Below are 17,804 nucleotides of genomic sequence, written 5' to 3' on the forward strand. Positions count from 1 at the left end.
CTCCTCCACCTATCCTCAGAGTATCAACTGACTGTGTACAATACTCATGTGATCCCTCAACAAGAAGAAGAACAATTGTTTTGACTTGTTTATCTCAGCACACCACACAAGTTGGACCACTCTGCTGCAAGAAATAGATGTAATATACATAATCACCCTACTGTGCATAAAGCATCTTAAAATGTCCTCTTATAGTTGCTTATTTCTAATTTCTCCCTTTTGACAAGGTCAAGTCACTTTAAGTCCACGTTATGCATAATAGCACCCCGCCCATGTTCAGTCCCAATAGCCTACTGTATTTACACTCTGTTACCACGCCCGTCTGTTGACCTTCTCCATTTTTTTTTTGCATACTGTAAACTTCCGCCTTCATTTATCAGCTGCAGTGTCGACAGTGGTGGAATTTACGTGTAGTCAAATAAAAGAGTATTTTTTTTGTTTTATGCCACTTTATTCTTCATCTCCACTCTGTCTTATTTTATATTTTATTTGACCTAATATTGTACTTACTTTGACAAGGTATAACAAATATGATGCTTTGTTTAAGATTTACCCAAATGTATGTCAACTAGTTCAAATGAGCTCCCTCTTGATCAGCTGACATTGAAATGCTGCTTTCCTGTTAATGCATCAATAATAATGATCAAATAATATATTAACACTGACATTCTGCTGCATAATGCACATTTTAACACATTGTAATGCTTCCCTTCTTTTACTAAGTGCAATTTGCACTTGTAAGTATTAGTAATGGGGTGTTTTTTGACATTGTACATAGACTACTTTTACTTTTAAGTATCTGAATACCATAATAGACAGGGGCTGATCTAGAGGGGTGGCATAGGGTGGCAGTGGCCACTCCTAAAAAATGCCAGACCCCAGTTTGGTGTCAGGCGTCTCAAACTTAACATTCATTTAGTTTAATTTAAACAACAACCAGACATTAATTCAATGATCTGTTATAGCCACATTTTAGACTTCAGTTCAATGGGAAAAGACATGTATTTGAAAAAATGTTTGAAGATTTCGAAATAATTTTTTTTATTGATTTCTTATGTCACCTTTAGATGCTTCAATACTTTACTAATGTACCACAAAAATGTGATGTTTGACAGTTCAAATGTCTTCTATATCTTTATATCTATTTGTGATTATTTGCGATTCGCTGTGCCGCCCCCCTGCCTCTCCTCTTTCCTCCCCATACATATTTCTCTAGTTCTGCTCTGCTCCCTCCTGCTCTCCCACATGAAAATAATGACACAGGATTCAGGTGTTAACCTGAGTATTTATTGTTGTTGGTTTTTTTGGCGGGTACCTGTGTTTTTCTGAATTGATGCTGGAAAACCCATCGGTTGATTTTTGCATAGGTCTTGCCTGTCGGTGGACAACCGTCCACTTTGGGGATGGAAAAATCAGAACATCACAAAAACCATGCAGAAATAGTGAAAGGCACAATCACCATACTGTAGATATCAGATACACCAAATTTTATATGTCTATATATTTCTTTTTTATGGGGGGAGGGGTGTACTAATTGAGATGTAACATGGGCAAAACCCCAAGTGTTTTTAAGCTGCCATCATTTCAGGGCACAACATAAAACATATGAAACTCCCCAGACATTCAGCGCCTTTCATTTAAAACATCCTAGTGAACAACTGTTCTAATAACTATATGGGAAAATACAAGCATATTCTATTGTATTTTTATGATACATTTAATTTTATTTTTTTTAAATATATATATAAACTATCTGTCTCCTGCCTCATCCTTTCCCTGTCCACATCGTATAGGCTCGACACACCTGGTGGCCACTCCCTCTCCCCATTGTTGGATGACTTTAAGTCTTAAACCACACCTTTCAATAATCACACACAACATACCGAGAACATGACACTGGTGAGAAAGGAAGAAATAAAAATAAGGAAAACAGGACAGGTTTGCAGAGGTAGATGGTATCTGTGGTGATCTTTACATTTTGCATGCACACACACTTCATACATGTGATCTCTCATTATTACCCTGTTTTCAGTCGGTATGTACTATTTTACAACAGGTAAACAAAATTCCACATCGGAAACACAATCAGTTTGAATAGTAAGTCCGTAAGTGGGAAGCTTACATTGAGAGATCATAATATGTGTGTGTGTGTGCACATGTTAGCCTCATCACCTCAGATCCATCTCCTGCACCATTCAGAGGAATCAACAGGATACATAATAGTAATCTTTAAACAGAAAAAAAGATAATATTCATAATTATATCATAAATTAACAGATATTAACAGATTTCTAATAAAACAGAGTAATTTATAGGATTACTGGCAGAAATGAAAAAATGAGTGGTAGGTGATTCAAGGGAAAATAGTATCTCTTTCATCTAGATGATCTTAAAGAGACATTTCCATTTACCAAACAATCAGAAATGAATCCCCAGACTCTCAATCTGACCTTTGAACACACCAGTACAGACTGTAATAAAACCATGTCATTGTACTGTATCTTCACCAGCATCCATACAGCCAGTGCTGTGCTATGTGGACCCTCTGGAGGGCAGTGTTTGCCTATGGCACATCAACTCTGAGTTTTTATCTCAAAGAGATGAGACTGAAGCTGGGGCAAAAACACCACTTTTGGCCACTGAAATGCCCTCTTGATTTGATAATGAGCACAGAGGTGAGGCAGAGAGAGGATTCTCATTAGTCCCATTGGACACAACATTGTGGACTCAAGTCCTGAGAGGCTTTGACATCTAACGGAGCGTATCAATTGTTTTGTAATATTTACAAGACAAATAAATGACCATTATCCATGTCTTTTTAAAGAGTTTCTAGCATTATACGTGTCAGTACATCTTCTCACACACAATTTGAATCAAAACAAAAAACAAAAGAAAAAAAAGATCACAAAATTAAAACAAGCACACAGCACACCGCTAAAACTTTCACAAAATGTATGACAGTGCAAACTTACATCCATGTCTCAAATAATTTACAAACATTAGTATACACTTCAGCACCATTGTTTACTATTGTTGTTGAATACATATCAGTAAGCTAGATCTTTAAGTGGACACTGCTAATGCTGGATGTGCTAACGAGACAGGGACGATGTTAGAGCGCAATGGGTTGCACATCCATAAGCAAGATGATAGCTCTGAATGTGTTGCAAGAAAAGATTAAGGAGATTTAAGGAGACGTTTCTTCCCCCTTTCTCCAGTTGCCTCCTGGGCAGTCAGTGACAATGGAAGGAGCTTATATGTTAATAGATCTTACTTTCTTTTTGGTGTTCACATGGATAACGTAAGATCACAGCACACACCGTGGATGAAAATGGATGATGTGTGCCGGGCACATTACTTTAGTTTACAGACCACACATTTAATGATCATTATGCTGTGTATTGATCTACAGGGAGTGATTTTTTTTTTTTTTTTTTTATGTCTTTATTAGCCAAACGTGTACTTTCTCTTTGTCTGACAAGTAACAAACTTTCTTTTCTGTCTTTGGTGGAAGCATGCAGAGAGCGAGACTGTAAAATAATATTACAATTTACGAGAGAAAATGGGCGGAAAAACAATCTAACAAAACAAAATAAAGAGTTGCCATCAATACCGCTTTGCACTTACTATAACCTGCCATACCCTGTAACCCAAAGGCAAGCCCTGTATCGTTTCACCTCATCTCCAGTTATACTCCTTAGCAATAGTTCTTCTATATATTTATTATATAGACCAATGTCCATGTCCACAAAAACAAAATACCTTATTCATTATCCAGAGCAACACAGATGAAATATGCAAAACTAGGGCTGCTCAGAGGGTTACATAACACTTCCTTATGGCCACTTTATGTAAACCACATTTCTTTTATTGCTATCTAGTTCTAATTCATCATAAAAATTTATTTTTACTCTTTAGTCTGTTTTGCTCATACTCTCACCATCTTCTACTTGCTCTTATCCTTCACAAAGTGAGAAGAGAGAAATATCACAACATTTGTTACCTATGATGAAACAGGTTGCGCCATGTTTCCTCGCTCTTGTCTGTTACTTTGCATGTTGAAAGACCAAACAGGAGAGAAACAAATGTCTGGTGATTTTCCCCTCACACTTGTCACACGGTATATCCTTCCACCTTTTTTCTAAAAATATAATCACCTGTAATATAAAGCTTCGAAGACATGATGAGTTGTTTTCTCTGCAAAGATACTGGGGCTTAACTTGTCTCTGCCTTGCATTGTTCCACCAAAAGAATCTTAAAGTACACTTGGTTGTTTAAATTTCAGATAATCTCCAAATTGAACATACAAAGTATTTTAGAGATTTCATTGTTTTCAAAAATAACATGCCTTGAGAAAGGGTGAAAGAAGGAGAATATTTTACTAAGATAGGAGAAGAAAATCAGAGCTAAACTTTTTGTTGTTTTTCAGACATTAATAATACTAAGTATAACCTGTATAAATATTTTGAATTTTTTTTTGTAGTTTGGATACTGCAATGGACAATAATTATAATAAATGTCTAGACAGATGTACTCAGAGGGCTGGGTTCATAAGAGCAGAATGGGGCATAAAACTACCAGGTGGAGTCAGTTTGTAACTAAACCAAAACAAAAAAGCTACTAGTCTACTGGTATTTGAGTGTAATGTGATATGATGTGCAGAAATGATAGCAAATGTGCTCTGGGTGAATACATTTAATCATGTGTGTCTTGGAGTTGACTATGCACTACTAATGCCCTCAGAGTAAACGATGCCCCCTGGTTGCTGGGGAGATTAGTGGCAGATGTTACGCTTGCTAGGCTGGTGAAGGAAGGTGTTTCTGGCGTGGGCTGCGTGGCGGGGGACCTGCTCCCTGGTGAGGTTTTGGCGTTGGATGCGGTTGCGGCCCAGATGGCGCCGCTCGATGCGGGCTTTGCTACGCTGGACCCTGGCCACTTGGGTGACCTTGGCCAGAGCTCCAGCCTGGGCAGCTGCTCCACGGGTCACCCTGGTGGGCATAGTGCTGCGGGTGGCGGGGACAGCAGCTGGTTCAGCCACTCTGCTGCATGGACAAAGAACACAAAGTGACAATGAGTGTGATTGTTGTGATAGTCGTGCTGATGCTGAAAAAGCAGGTGAAGGTCAAGTGTAGCTAGCATAAAGAGTGCTATTTCTCACCTCACGCTGCTTGCCAAGCTCACAATGCTTTCCTCTCCCACTACAGACAGGTTGCTGTTGGAGACCATGGAGAAGTTGTTCGAGGAGACGTACACCGACATGCTAGGGTGCTCGATGAGCAGGTCCTCCATCGGGCTGGCCTCCGCTGTGGCTCCCTCTGCAGTGAAACAGGGGGGAGGGGTGACAAACCAGCTCTCATCCATGCAGCCTCTCTCTGCGCCTGCCCTACTGCTACCCCCACTGCCCCCACACTCACTTCCAGAGCCAGGGGACATTGACGGGGTGGAGGAGGGCGTAGACAGTCTGGCCCGTCTCGGCAGGGTCACGGGTGTAGTGGCACCCAAGTCTGACGGGCTAGCGCTTGGACAAGACAGGGGGTCTGATGATGCTACAGCACCTCGTGCCCGACCTTTATGTGTCCTACGGCGCTTGTGAGGTGCGTGGGGAATGGGGGTCGGACATTCAGTCCTTGTATGTGTGTCTTGATGATTTGATTGGTTACTGTTTGGAAATGATTGTGCATCCCCCGCCTGCATCATGCAATCAGATTCATCTGAGCGCATGCCAGCGATGAGATCGGGAATGGGACGGCCAATAAAGACAGATGTTTAAGGTGGGAGGTCAAAAATGAAGTAAATGTGGTAGATTTTCAAAAAGCCATGCGGGGTGAAGGGGCAGTTTTAAAGGGATCACATACGCACGCGCACACATACCAGTGTGGGGAATGTAAGGGTGTTTAAAAAAATTGGAGGAGGGGAAGAAGAAGGGGTAAGGAAACACAAAACATAAAAGAGTCACATCATTAGTTGTGTTGACCCTCTGAGGTTTTGATTATGTCAGTGACATAATGTTTGTCTTGACTCTGCTGAGAGGTACTTTTATGTTGCTTTTGATGTTTGGTTGGCTTCTGAACAGGCACCAAAGCAAATTTCCATACTCAATAATTGCCTTTGTCATGATTGAGATCATAAACAAAGAGGAAGGAGATGTATGTTCACAGAGAATAATGTGTTTCCATCGTCTGACAGACAACACTGTTGGTGTGGCAGCCACATGGGTGAGCATCAGTGTATTTGCGCCACGCCCTAACTGATTCTTCACCTCGCCCCATCATCCTCATCATTCCCATCATCACTTCTACACTTCAAACCTTAGTAGACATGCAAAGAGAGAACAGAAAGTATTTCTCAGCTACCTAAATCTTTGAACACAAAACACAATTTGACTTTTTTTTTCTAGTTTGGTGTGGCTCTAAAATGCCACACCGTCCTATCCGAGGCCACCACTGCACTTCCTCTGTTGAGACTCACCAGGCAGGTTGACAAGCATCCATCCTTCCTCATCGGCCTCCGTCACACAGGGGTTGGGTCCCTTCAGCTCAGCGGCCACCTCTTCCACCTCCCCAAACAACAGGTTGCTCAGACGCTGAAACATGACTGCTGTATTATCAAGTATTGATGACTCAGGTGCTTTTTGTTGTCCACAAAGAAAAAGCTGTAGCTGCCTTTTTGAATTTTCTTATTTGTGTTTACGTATCACTTGTTGCTGTTTTTTTATGCGATTCTAATTTATTTAGTCTCTTTTTTTCAATTGAAGCCCTTTGCTGGATCTCAGAGTAGACAGGCTTCTGTAGTGCAAATGTAAGGTTTCACTTGGTTGGAGCAAAGGCCTGGAGAGAGAGAGAGAGAAAGAGAAAGAAAGAAGGGGTGGTTAGTGGTAATAAGTAGATGAATTGTTTCACTGTCAACACATTTTCTTAAAAAAGACATTTAAAAAAAGACTTATAGTCACTTATTGGTTTATTTTCCCACTGCTAAATCAGGGTAGATTAGATAAGCACAATAAGTGAGCAATGTGTGGGGTAAGAACTTTCTCAGGGTTATTTCGAGACACATTACAACAAGTTGGAACTGTGTTTTGGACTAAAACCTCAAAGCAATTTGACTTGTGATGTAATGCCAGGATGACACAAACAGTGTGTCATTAAAAACAGTAGTTTTATGCCATCAAGTTCCCACTTTAAACGTACTACAAGGAGTTTTTAACCGGTTATGAAACACTCAGTGTCATATTGATACCTCTATATGACCTACATAAGCACAACAGACCATCAGCAAGAAGCTATTTCTATAGTTATTCTTAATGCCTGCCACTACTGCTTTTGTCCTTAGTTCTTTGTTGCTGCTTTAAGATTGCTGGATATTGCCTGCACATTAGATTAACTGGGAATCTAAAAATCATCTTGGATGAAGCAACACATTTTATTTCTGTTATTTCTAACCGAAATAATTAAATAGCTCTGAAGTTGTCCACTTGGCCATTGGCCATAGGAGTTGGCCATTGTTAATATAAAAATATATATAGCAGCTTCTTGATGAAGATTTATGAGTTTACTCAAAGGTCGAGGACTACAAGTAAGACCCTGACAACCAAAATTGGAGTATATACTGTAGATCCTCAACTGAAGAGAAAAGAGAGTAATGAGATTTCAACACGGCAGCACTCATACGTAGCCTGTATATAAAAGGTTATATCCATTTAAACAGTGACACAGTGATACATTGGCAGAGGAACACTGAGCTACAGTAGGTGGTATTAGATAAGAATGTGTTTTACGAAGAAATAAGTCAAATCAGCAAGCAAGAAGTTGGTTGATGATGGCTGCAATCCCCCTCCCCTGTCAAATTTAGATAACCAATCAGCACAGCCTCAGAACAGATGGACAGACCAGAGAAGAAGAGGAGAAGGTGAAAGGAGGTGATACAAAGAGTCTCACAAAGTAAAACAAAGTGTGTGTGCACAATGTTAAAATGCAAAGGACAGAAGGTACTGAGGCAAAGGACAAGTGCATGACCTACATGATGATGTAATGTTGAACAGATGTTTGAACAGCCATCACTTACAAGACAAACCCTTACATGTTCAAAGGCCGAGTTTTATTTACTTAAACTGTCTGAGGGCCGACAAAGGAGAGACTAGATCACAGAGTGCAAACCTTTGCCAATACTTCTGCAGCTTGCTGACTCACTTAAAGGTATATCTTGAGTTAAATTGGTTTCTTCCTGTATGCTTTTTTAAAAAAAACTATATTTATTTTTTGTATACTATTTTTGTAGAGCTTTAAATTCTAGATAATAAGTTATTTGAGACCATCAGTTTGACCCATTGCTTGATCTGTCTTTAAATTCCCATGGAAATCCAACATGTGCTGCTGACATGAAACTATTTCACCAACTAAATGAGTAGATCAAGAAATGACAGATGTTAATAGAGCACAGATTAAAAGATGAAACAAAGTGTGGTATGTACATACAGAGCAAGGAGAAATGGAAGGAGATATGCATGGATGGATAATTGTTTCTGTCCCTATTTGGAGAATCTCCATGGCATTCAGGAACATTAAGGGAGGAGACATCCATCCTAATTGCAACCATGCAGTACATACTCCTGAGAGTTCTTATGTCAGATGTAATATTAATCATTTTAACACATATAGTCTCTGTCAGGGAGACTGTATGCTTGAAATAACAAAATAAAGAGAGAAGAAAATGGGGCAAAAGCTGCAAGTGGAGGCCTATTTCCAAAATAAATATTATGACACTACTGGATAGAAAGCTCCCTGCTATATTTTTTAATACTCAGGGTTGTATGAGTTCACTTTGACTCAATTTTTAGGTCATGTGTTAAAAATCCTATCCAGTGAATTAAATAAAAAGGCCCATGGTTGTATTTCAGGGATTTTGCAAAGGAAATCCAAAACGATACTATGAACTGAGGCTGAACTGATCCATCCTCAACACTGAAATTGTTTTAATGCATTCCTGGACTAATAGAAACTTAAGTCATGAGACCATGACGAATAAATCCAGATAAACAAAATTCTGGTGACACAGCCTGAATGCTGCTTTGCATAAGGTTCAGAACACACCAACAAAAAAACACACATTCAACACTGACTACATGCAGCACTTCCCTGATAAAACACTTATCAGTTTGGTGCTGTGGCAGCTAATTCATGGCTATCTGACTGGTGTAAATATAGCTGTTGATACTACTAATAGCACACAAACAACCACTACTGATATGGATTATATCCTGGAGGACACAGATCCTGAATACATGGCATATATTGTGTAGAAGCATTATCTAACAACTACCACCCATTAACACTGATAAATGTCCTCTAAAGTGAAATCTATTACATGTGAGAAAGCAGAGGGACAAATGTGCAGCATTAGTTTGAAAACGTGTAGTGAAGACAATGTTAACATGATAATATGCAAGTCTGGCTGCCTTGCTGTGTCCACTCTCTCTTGGTCAGTCATATAACCTGTTTCTCTTTAAACAGTCCTTTTTTTTCTTTATGAATATGTATTACAGTACAGCACAGTAACTATACTGTGGCATTAATTAATGGTGGATGTGTTTGGAGCTATCATGTGCATATTTATTAAGTTGTAAATACTAATTTGGTGGGTTAAAACGGACGTTTTATTCTGTTTTTAGGGTGCTTTTTTGACATCTGGTCAGGGACAACAGGTGAGCCCTCCAGGCTTGTTCTTTGTTTCTGTTGATCAGGGAGCATTGTTCCTGTCAAATAAGGAGTGTTCAAGACAAATATAGGAAATCTATAATGACTAAACCTGAAATACATGAAGATATGGCACACACAGGAGAGAGTATTTTTATATGGTCGCTAGGAGCACTGACAGGTCCTTATTTGGTGTTTTTATTTAAATGTCACATTATAAATAAGATTTTACAGGCACAACTGCACATCCTTAAATATATATATATAAAAAGGGCCTTGAATTATGGATCTTCCTTTTGACATTGGTCTATTTTTTTTTTTTTTTTTTAAGTAGGAGGAGTGAAGCCGGATGGGAGGGGACTCACGAAATAAAAACAAGACGGCCGTGACGTCGCGAACACGTCACTGACGCTGACTGAGAAGCTCGAGCCTATTTGGCGACAGGAGGAAAAAAAAAAGAGAGAGAGAGAGAGAGAGAGAGAGAGAGAGAGAGAGAGATGAGCAGCAAACATAGCGAACATGTAAGATGTTACGACCGTGTATATGCAACCTGTGTGGGTTGATATGTCCGATCTGCACTTTACAACACTGCGCCGCCAACAACCCGTAGTATGTGAATGGTTGCTATTGTCGAGGGTTGAAAACCCACTGCCCTTATGGTGGTGGGGAGGAGGAGGGGGAATAAACGCTCACAGCAACAATGTTTATATTTTAAATACACAAAGATTTCCTTAAACGAGGCCTAAAGCAGCGGAATAATACATTGACCTCGGCCTCAAATTTGTCCAGAGCAGAGCGGCCGAGAGGAGGCAGGACTTTGTGTAAGGGTATCCAGGTTAAACATGAATTATCCGTATAAGCTGCACAGCTGAAGGGTCAAAGCAATGACAGTTGTGGCTCAGCGACACTGCACGAAAGACTGGAGAGGCTACTGACAGCACAATGAGACTGTTATTCACATAATAACCCAAGTGACTACATTTGCAGAAAAAAAACAACAACCCTTCCCTTACGAGGTCCGCCTTAAAGAAAAACATCAACATCCGCCATCGACTTGACTCCACATCAGCATTTGGTGCAATTTACAAAACAACGGGCTGCTGCTGGCGTCCTGGAAGATTACACGTATGCAGGCTGGAGTCTTTTTTTTTTTTTTTTTTGGGACATAGGACGTCGAATCGACCTAATTAAGCCGTTTGGTTTGGGCTGCTATGCTGCTTTCAGATCTATTCCTGACCTAATAATAGGTCGTTACAAAGCAGTCAAAGATAGATAGAGAAATTGTCATGAGTCAGTGACAGACAAAGCTCTGTAATTCTACATGTTCTATGATTTTATGATGGCTGATATCTGATGTTTTCTGTGTATGGTATGTAGCCGCTTCACTGGCAGAGACAAATGTAGCTTGATACCTCTTGGGAGCACACAGTCTGACACAAAACCCACAAAGTATCAGATATAAAGCAAAAAAATAAAAAATAAAATAAAATAAAGAATAGCTTACCTGCCTTTGCAGTATTATTCAAGTTGTAAACGAGATCTCACACACAGTAGAAACGACAACAATTATTTAAAGCATAGCTTTAGATAGTCTTTAAGTGAGGTAGTTAAAACACCATTATACAAAAATAAAAGGCTTTCTTCTTAGAAGAAGGGCTTTGTGTAAAAATGTTACACTGATGTTTTCAGATCATAACATCTGCAGCTATTTTTTTTTCTTCCTCCTCTATTTTTTCCGCTGCAGATTTTCTTTCTGTTTATTGCTGCCTCCAGCTGATCCTCGGATCAGAATGTAGAACGTACAAAACAGCTGATTGTGAGATCACAATACGCTCGGCCACGCCCCCTTTCCCCGCCCACACCGAGCCAGCCAGCCAATCAGAATATTACACAAGCCACAAGCCGGGCCTCTAGGTAACAGCCAGGGTGGGGGGCTGGGCGAGAGAGGAGCTGTCAACCTGCACCCAGATGGAAACGGTGACTTCACCCAGAGACTGATCCCTGGTCTGCTTCTACATTCACCATCCCTGCTGTTTGGAGCCACGGCTGGGGGATGGTAAACTGATTCAGGGTCTGTGTGCACATAGCTCCAAATGCAAGCTTTTTCTATGACAAGAAAAATATGAAGATCTGTTGACAGCCAAAGTGATTAAATTGTCAACTTGCTGCTTAATTAAATACAGAAGAAGAGCACAGAGCTGAAGCTGTTGCAGATATCCCTTTATATCAACTCCTGAACAGACTTTGGGCAACTGACAGCATATTATTTCTTATCCATATCTTTGTGTTGTAAATGTTACACTGCATCATTTTATTATACTTTTTTCATCTGGTGCTGAATATTGTCTGACATGAATGGGACAAGGTAATCTTCTTTCCATATTCTTCTCTTGTGACTTATACAATTAATCATTTATTGAAACAAACGCTCATGCCAACCTTGAATATTATTATTTTTTTTAAATATCCCCAGTTGACAAACTATTAGCTTTCCTTGTCCAGGGATGCTGGGGATGTTACTTTAAATTTCATTTGTAAATAGACTTCTTTCCCCTCCCCCTCAACATCCATCTTTTCACTCCTCCTCTGTGGGGAGGACCACCACATGCCACTCATCTACACCAGCCAGTTAGAGGTGCTCTTTCTGAATGCAGCATTTGAGTAACCAATGAGCTGGGGAGAGGGTTTGAAAACCCCCTGCTGGTCACTTTTACTCTCTGCAGTCTGTAAAGCTCTGAGAATACCCACTGCCTTTTATTACTGCAGATTGTGCAAACTGGTGACTGTTGATGTAACTCTTGTGTGTGTGTGTGTGTGTGTGTGTGTGTGTGTGTGTGTGTGTGTGTGTGTGTGTGTGTGTTTCACTAGGTGAGAGATCATCCTGTGTTGTGTTTGAATGAGGTTCTTTAGAGTATTACGCATAATCCTCAGTTCAATATTGCTTTTTTTTAATTGTTGTTTGCTGTAACAAAGAAGGAATCTTAAGTCTTGTGTACATTATTGTTTGTTTTAAACCTGTTCTCACACCTTGCTTGTGTTCATGCATAAATGTATGAATGAGTGTGTGTGGCTGTGTGCATGTTTATATGTCCACATATGCATGCCAGTATGCACCAGCATGTGGATGGGGCTTGATGTGGAAGGGGGAATTCACAGGAAACACACCATACTAGTTATAGCCTAATTATCTCCAAAGTCTGGATGACTAGTTTTCAAGATCTCTGAGGATCTACACTAGTCTGCACAAAACTGGATAGGTCAGGCAGCCTGAGCAAATGCCTGTATGAGAGTTTTGGATTCCTATGTCCTCCCTGCCAGCTGAAACTTAGTTCAGTAGTAGATATCAGTCATATTAGAACGGTCATTTTGTCAAATTTGAGCATAATCCTATAATTTTACCCGATTAATGACTGATCTGAAATGTAGTAACTGCAATCTGAAAAGCTCTTCCTGATTATTTAATATGTATGTACACAGATAAGACTTTGTGATGTTTTTTATGTGATATTGTAGTTACTGTATACAGATGGTTGAATAACTATACTAGTAGTAAAGTCATTTTGTATTTTTTATCACGGCAATGCACTGTACTCAGTTTACAGTATGTCATGTTTTGCTTTATAATACACAGGAATGTACATATGAGTAACCAGGCCTGGCTCTATGACTGGACATCTCGAACGCAAATTGAAAACAAATGAACCACACCTAAAAGGGCTGTGTCTCCAGATGCCTGCGTCTCATACGGGCTCCTTTCTTAAGTAATGTTTCTACATAGACTTTGTCACAGCGGTGAGACACGATAGCAAGAGTCCAGCACAGCATGAGCTTTCTAAAGGAAAGATGATAAGGTTTCAGCCTATACAGTTACCAGGTGCTAGGCAACTCTCTCTCTCACACACACACACACACACACACACACACACACACACACACACACACACACACACACACACACACACACACACACACACACACACACACACACACACACACACACACACACACACACACACACACACACACAGTACACATATTCATCCTGCAGAGATGATGATATCCAAACCCTGGTAACACAGTGAACACAAACATTTAGCAAGAACAGTTTGTGCATCTGTGCTTGTGTTAATGTTTGTGTTCACAAAACTAATCAGAAGAAGTCATAGGCCTGGTGGAACTTGTTATATCATGTTCTTATAACATGTACTGCCATGTCAGTAGCTATGATACAGGATGAATGGAACATTATATTTGTAGTAATTATCCTTTCATGGGTGTGATTACAACCACATCATTTACAAATACTTGGGGGCTTGAATACACTGCTCAAGGACACGGCAAGAGAAGAGGTCATGGCTTTCCATTGTCTGCCTCTGTTTTCTTCTTAATCCATGCCAGAGCTTTCACTGAAGTTGCCTGGCTTCACAGGATTCCCACAGTTTCCAAAGCCGGTTAGTAAATAGGTGAAAGGTCACAGCAATGTCTCCCCCTCTCCCTCTCTCTCTCTCTCTCCCTGCGTGTGTTCATGTTCATGAACGTGACATGCAGCTCTTGTTTAACAGCATGCCTGTCCTTGCGCCAGCTGACACGGCTAACTAAGGCATGTTAAATGCAGAGGGCTTCTATTTTGTTTGTGGTTAAAGGCCGAGGTGTGGCGATGGAGAAGGTGAATCAGAAGTCCGGCTTGTTGTGTGTGTTGCCGCTTGAAACAGGCAGTAAGGTAACTTCTTTGTGAAAAAATAAAAAAGCTATTTGATAACTCATCCCTTCCTTGAGTGGGGACAAAACAGATGCTAAGGGAACGTGAATAAATAACTCACTCTCAGTGCTAACAGTGTACAGACAGTCAGACCAGAATATCTGTATTTAAACATTTCATTTGAAGAAGAGAAAATGTGAAAACATGGAAATGAGAATAAAATACTAAAGGCGTGTTCACTCTTCTCTTTTTTGGGGTTGACATTAAAGTATAAATAAACTTGAACTTTTTCAAGAACTTTTTTTATTACTTCCTATATGACCCGTATTGACCTCCTTTTTATGTGCTCTGTAGCCTTTATTTTTGGTGCTGTCTCTCCTCTCTTCTCTCAGGCCTCTCTGCCCCCGCATTGCTGGCTGCTGGAAGATGATAAGACGGCAGCCACAGTAGATACTAGGCCAGACCTTACTCTGGCGTCACCACTACCTTACAGTGCCAGCGGCATATACTGTATTACCTGCATATTCAGGTTGTAGATCAGTCGATACAGTTACTAGCTCTATGGAGCTAGACCAGGGAGGTGACTAGTTTAGCTTAGCATACGGACTAGAAACGGGAGACGATGAGCCTGGTACAATTCGAAGCTTCCACCAGTTTGCTAACTAACACGTGTCTTGTTTGTTTAAACTGTACACAAACCAAAATGTATTGATGACGTTTGAGGCTCTGTGATGCTGCAATTAGGCACAGTGGTGCTTCCAGCTAAATGCTAAAGACATCATGCTAACATGCTCACAATGACAATACTTCCAGTGTTTAACAGGTGTAATGTTACTGTGTTATCGACCATCATGGTTTGGCGTGTTAGCATGCTAGCATTTCTTAATTTGCACTAAACACAAAGTATGGTGGACAGGAATGTCGGGTATTTGGTCATAAACCAAAGTACTGAAACTGAATTGTTGACCTGACGGTGGCACTAGATGACGTTAACTGATCATCAGCATGATTACAGTTGGATGTCTGTACCATGTCCCACTAGACATTTCACTAAAAAACAAAAATGCCAACCTGCAGGCGGTGTTCCATCAGAAGGGCTCACCAAAGTCATCAGGATTCAGTCTCTGGGAACCACAAATTTCTGCACAAAAAAAAATGTAATGGCTGTCCATCCAATAGTTGTTGAGGAGGACCAAAGTGTTGGACTGACATTTCTCTCTGGGTCAGTGACTTCTAGGAATCTTGTCATCCAATGTAAGGTTGCCAGGCGACAAGTGGAGATTCAGGGTAGTCATTGCACTTGGCTGCTGGTTGCCAAACAATTAGTTACCATATAACTTCCTAGTGTAGCTACATGTTGTTTTTTAAATTTGGGTTTTTACAACCAAGCCATAATATGCAAATAAGAGAGTTGGTGGGTGTATTTTCTAACTTTGGAGTGAGTAAGGGTAGTTGTTCTTTGCGCTGGAGCGTGCCTATGTTCCCACAGCCCTACGTTCCCACATTTCTAAGATTTTTTTCAAAATTTGGCCCTATGTTCCCACATTTCCTTTTTCATAAATTTGTATCAGATTTTCTCCCCCTTTCTCCCCCTAACCCTAACCCTAACCACATTGGGCTGAGGGAACATAGGGTTGACCCCCTTTATGCTAAGCTGAGATAATGGACTTCCAGCACTGACTCCATGCTATCAGTCAAGCAAGATAGCAAATAAGAGTATTTCCCTAAATGTCAAACCGTTCCTTTAAAACCTCTGTCTGCACCTACATCTCCAAATCTACATTTTGACTGGTCTTATGCCACAGAAACTGACAAACCATAATATCCAGATTTATAAATCTCATGGGGAAAAATGGAAGAAATCTATAAAAAAAGTTCAGTCGTTGATTCATGCAGCTGTTGTCAAATATGAGCCTTTCATGCTGCAGACTTTGATGTTTGGTCCAAGTGTGTTTATGTGTATTTTGTGTACGTGTGTGAGAGACAGTGGTGGAAAGTTAAGCACAATTTTTAGGTACTTTGCGTTTCTATTTGGTTCCCGTTAGTCAACATTTTAGGGGGAAATGTTGCATATTTTAATTAACTTAATTATTAGACGGCTATGGTTACTACTTCCTTTTCAGATTAACATAAATATAACAACGATTAGTTGATTAATCAATTAGTCAATTGACAACAAATAAATTTGCAAATATTTGTACAGCTGATTAATCACTTAAACACGTAATTCAAACTAAAGTTACCAAACTTCTCAAATGTGACTATAGGCAGCTTTTCGTCTTTTTGTGGTACTCTCTCGACCAAATTGTTAATTAATGACTTGAGAAAATAATCATCAACGTAAGCTGCCGAAAGGTATACACGGTAGTTAAAACTACCTTCATCCCAGTCAGCTAGTAAAATACACAAGTGTTTACTTTTTATAAATGTAATATAAAATTATTTATCGCAGGGGTCATTTTTCTGCATGGGTACTTTCACATTAAAAAGCCATCCCCTTTTGGTACTGTCCACTGTAACGTCTGCGGTCTGGGACCTTAGATAAAGAATTTCTTCCTGCATCTCATATTGCATGCAGCCTGTCTGTACATGCTGCCCTCAACAGCCCTCAACAGTCCCAAGATAACCCTGCTCCGCACACATAACACTTGTCTACTATTCCTTACTCAGCACGGGCTCAACATGGTGGTTTCCTGTCACCCATCCAAATTTACACAACAACAACAGAGCTGATATCAACCAGTGTCCTTCCCTCTTCCTGGGAGACCCCTCTGCAGGCCAGTGAATTTAATTCTGCAGACAGAGGCGGGATGTGTTAGTCTCTCACCCTTTCTCTCGTTCCTTCCTTCCTCCCTATTTCTTTCTTCAGCACACCTAAAGCCCTCATGCCATGCGTGCATCCCATGGGTTTGTCCCTACAAGGCTTAAGCAAACAGGGCCTGGAAGTGATGTCCTTGGCAATGGTGTGCTGATAAACACAGCACGAGTGAGGACAGGCTGTGCTGTCCAGAGGGGGATGACAGCCCCTCATTCACGCTCCCCTGGAGGATGAAACATAACAAGGGAGCTATTTTAAATTCCCCAAAAGATTGGGTGATGAGAAAGCTGAATTTAGGAAATATTGGGTTGTAGGTTCATTTCTCCATCTGTCTTTCATGACATTTGACCTCATCTTCACCACTGTGTCCCTTCTCTCCAAGCCAGCATGGGAAGAAGAGGAGCCCCTTGCTCAGATGTGTCCCCTTACTAAAACCAAAACATGACCTGCAGGCTAAAAATAGCACCGAGCAAGGATTAAATCAAAGAAAACTGAGCTACAAATACAGCAGCTTCTTTTCCATTCATCCACACTGACGTCAATTCAGTTCTTGTGTTTACAAACCACTACTATAAACAGCTCAGAGAGTTTGGAGCAC

The 17,804-nt window shown here is 40.4% G+C and overlaps 1 protein-coding gene across 3 annotated transcripts; it reads right to left on the reverse strand.

Moving 5' to 3' along the window:
• Positions 1-1,273: 1,273 nt before the first annotated feature.
• LOC127377885 (tumor protein p53-inducible nuclear protein 2) lies at positions 1,274-11,491 on the reverse strand. 3 transcript variants are annotated; one of them, XM_051426168.1, is made up of 4 exons: positions 11,194-11,491; positions 6,469-6,827; positions 5,159-6,308; positions 1,274-5,042 (listed from the first exon to the last, which is right to left on the reverse strand). In XM_051426168.1, the coding sequence occupies exons 3-4, from the start codon at positions 5,719-5,721 to the stop codon at positions 4,775-4,777; spliced, it is 831 nt and encodes a 276-aa protein (XP_051282128.1). In that variant the 5' UTR covers positions 5,722-6,308; positions 6,469-6,827; positions 11,194-11,491; the 3' UTR covers positions 1,274-4,774. The 3 variants fall into 3 exon arrangements, with proteins under 3 accessions (XP_051282128.1, XP_051282129.1, XP_051282127.1); XM_051426169.1 differs by having other exon boundaries at positions 5,159-5,315; positions 11,194-11,490; XM_051426167.1 differs by having other exon boundaries at positions 5,159-5,711; positions 11,194-11,490.
• Positions 11,492-17,804: the final 6,313 nt, after the last annotated feature.

This window comes from Dicentrarchus labrax, unplaced genomic scaffold, assembly GCF_905237075.1.
Source record: "Dicentrarchus labrax unplaced genomic scaffold, dlabrax2021, whole genome shotgun sequence".
Taxonomy (NCBI): domain Eukaryota; kingdom Metazoa; phylum Chordata; class Actinopteri; family Moronidae; genus Dicentrarchus; species Dicentrarchus labrax.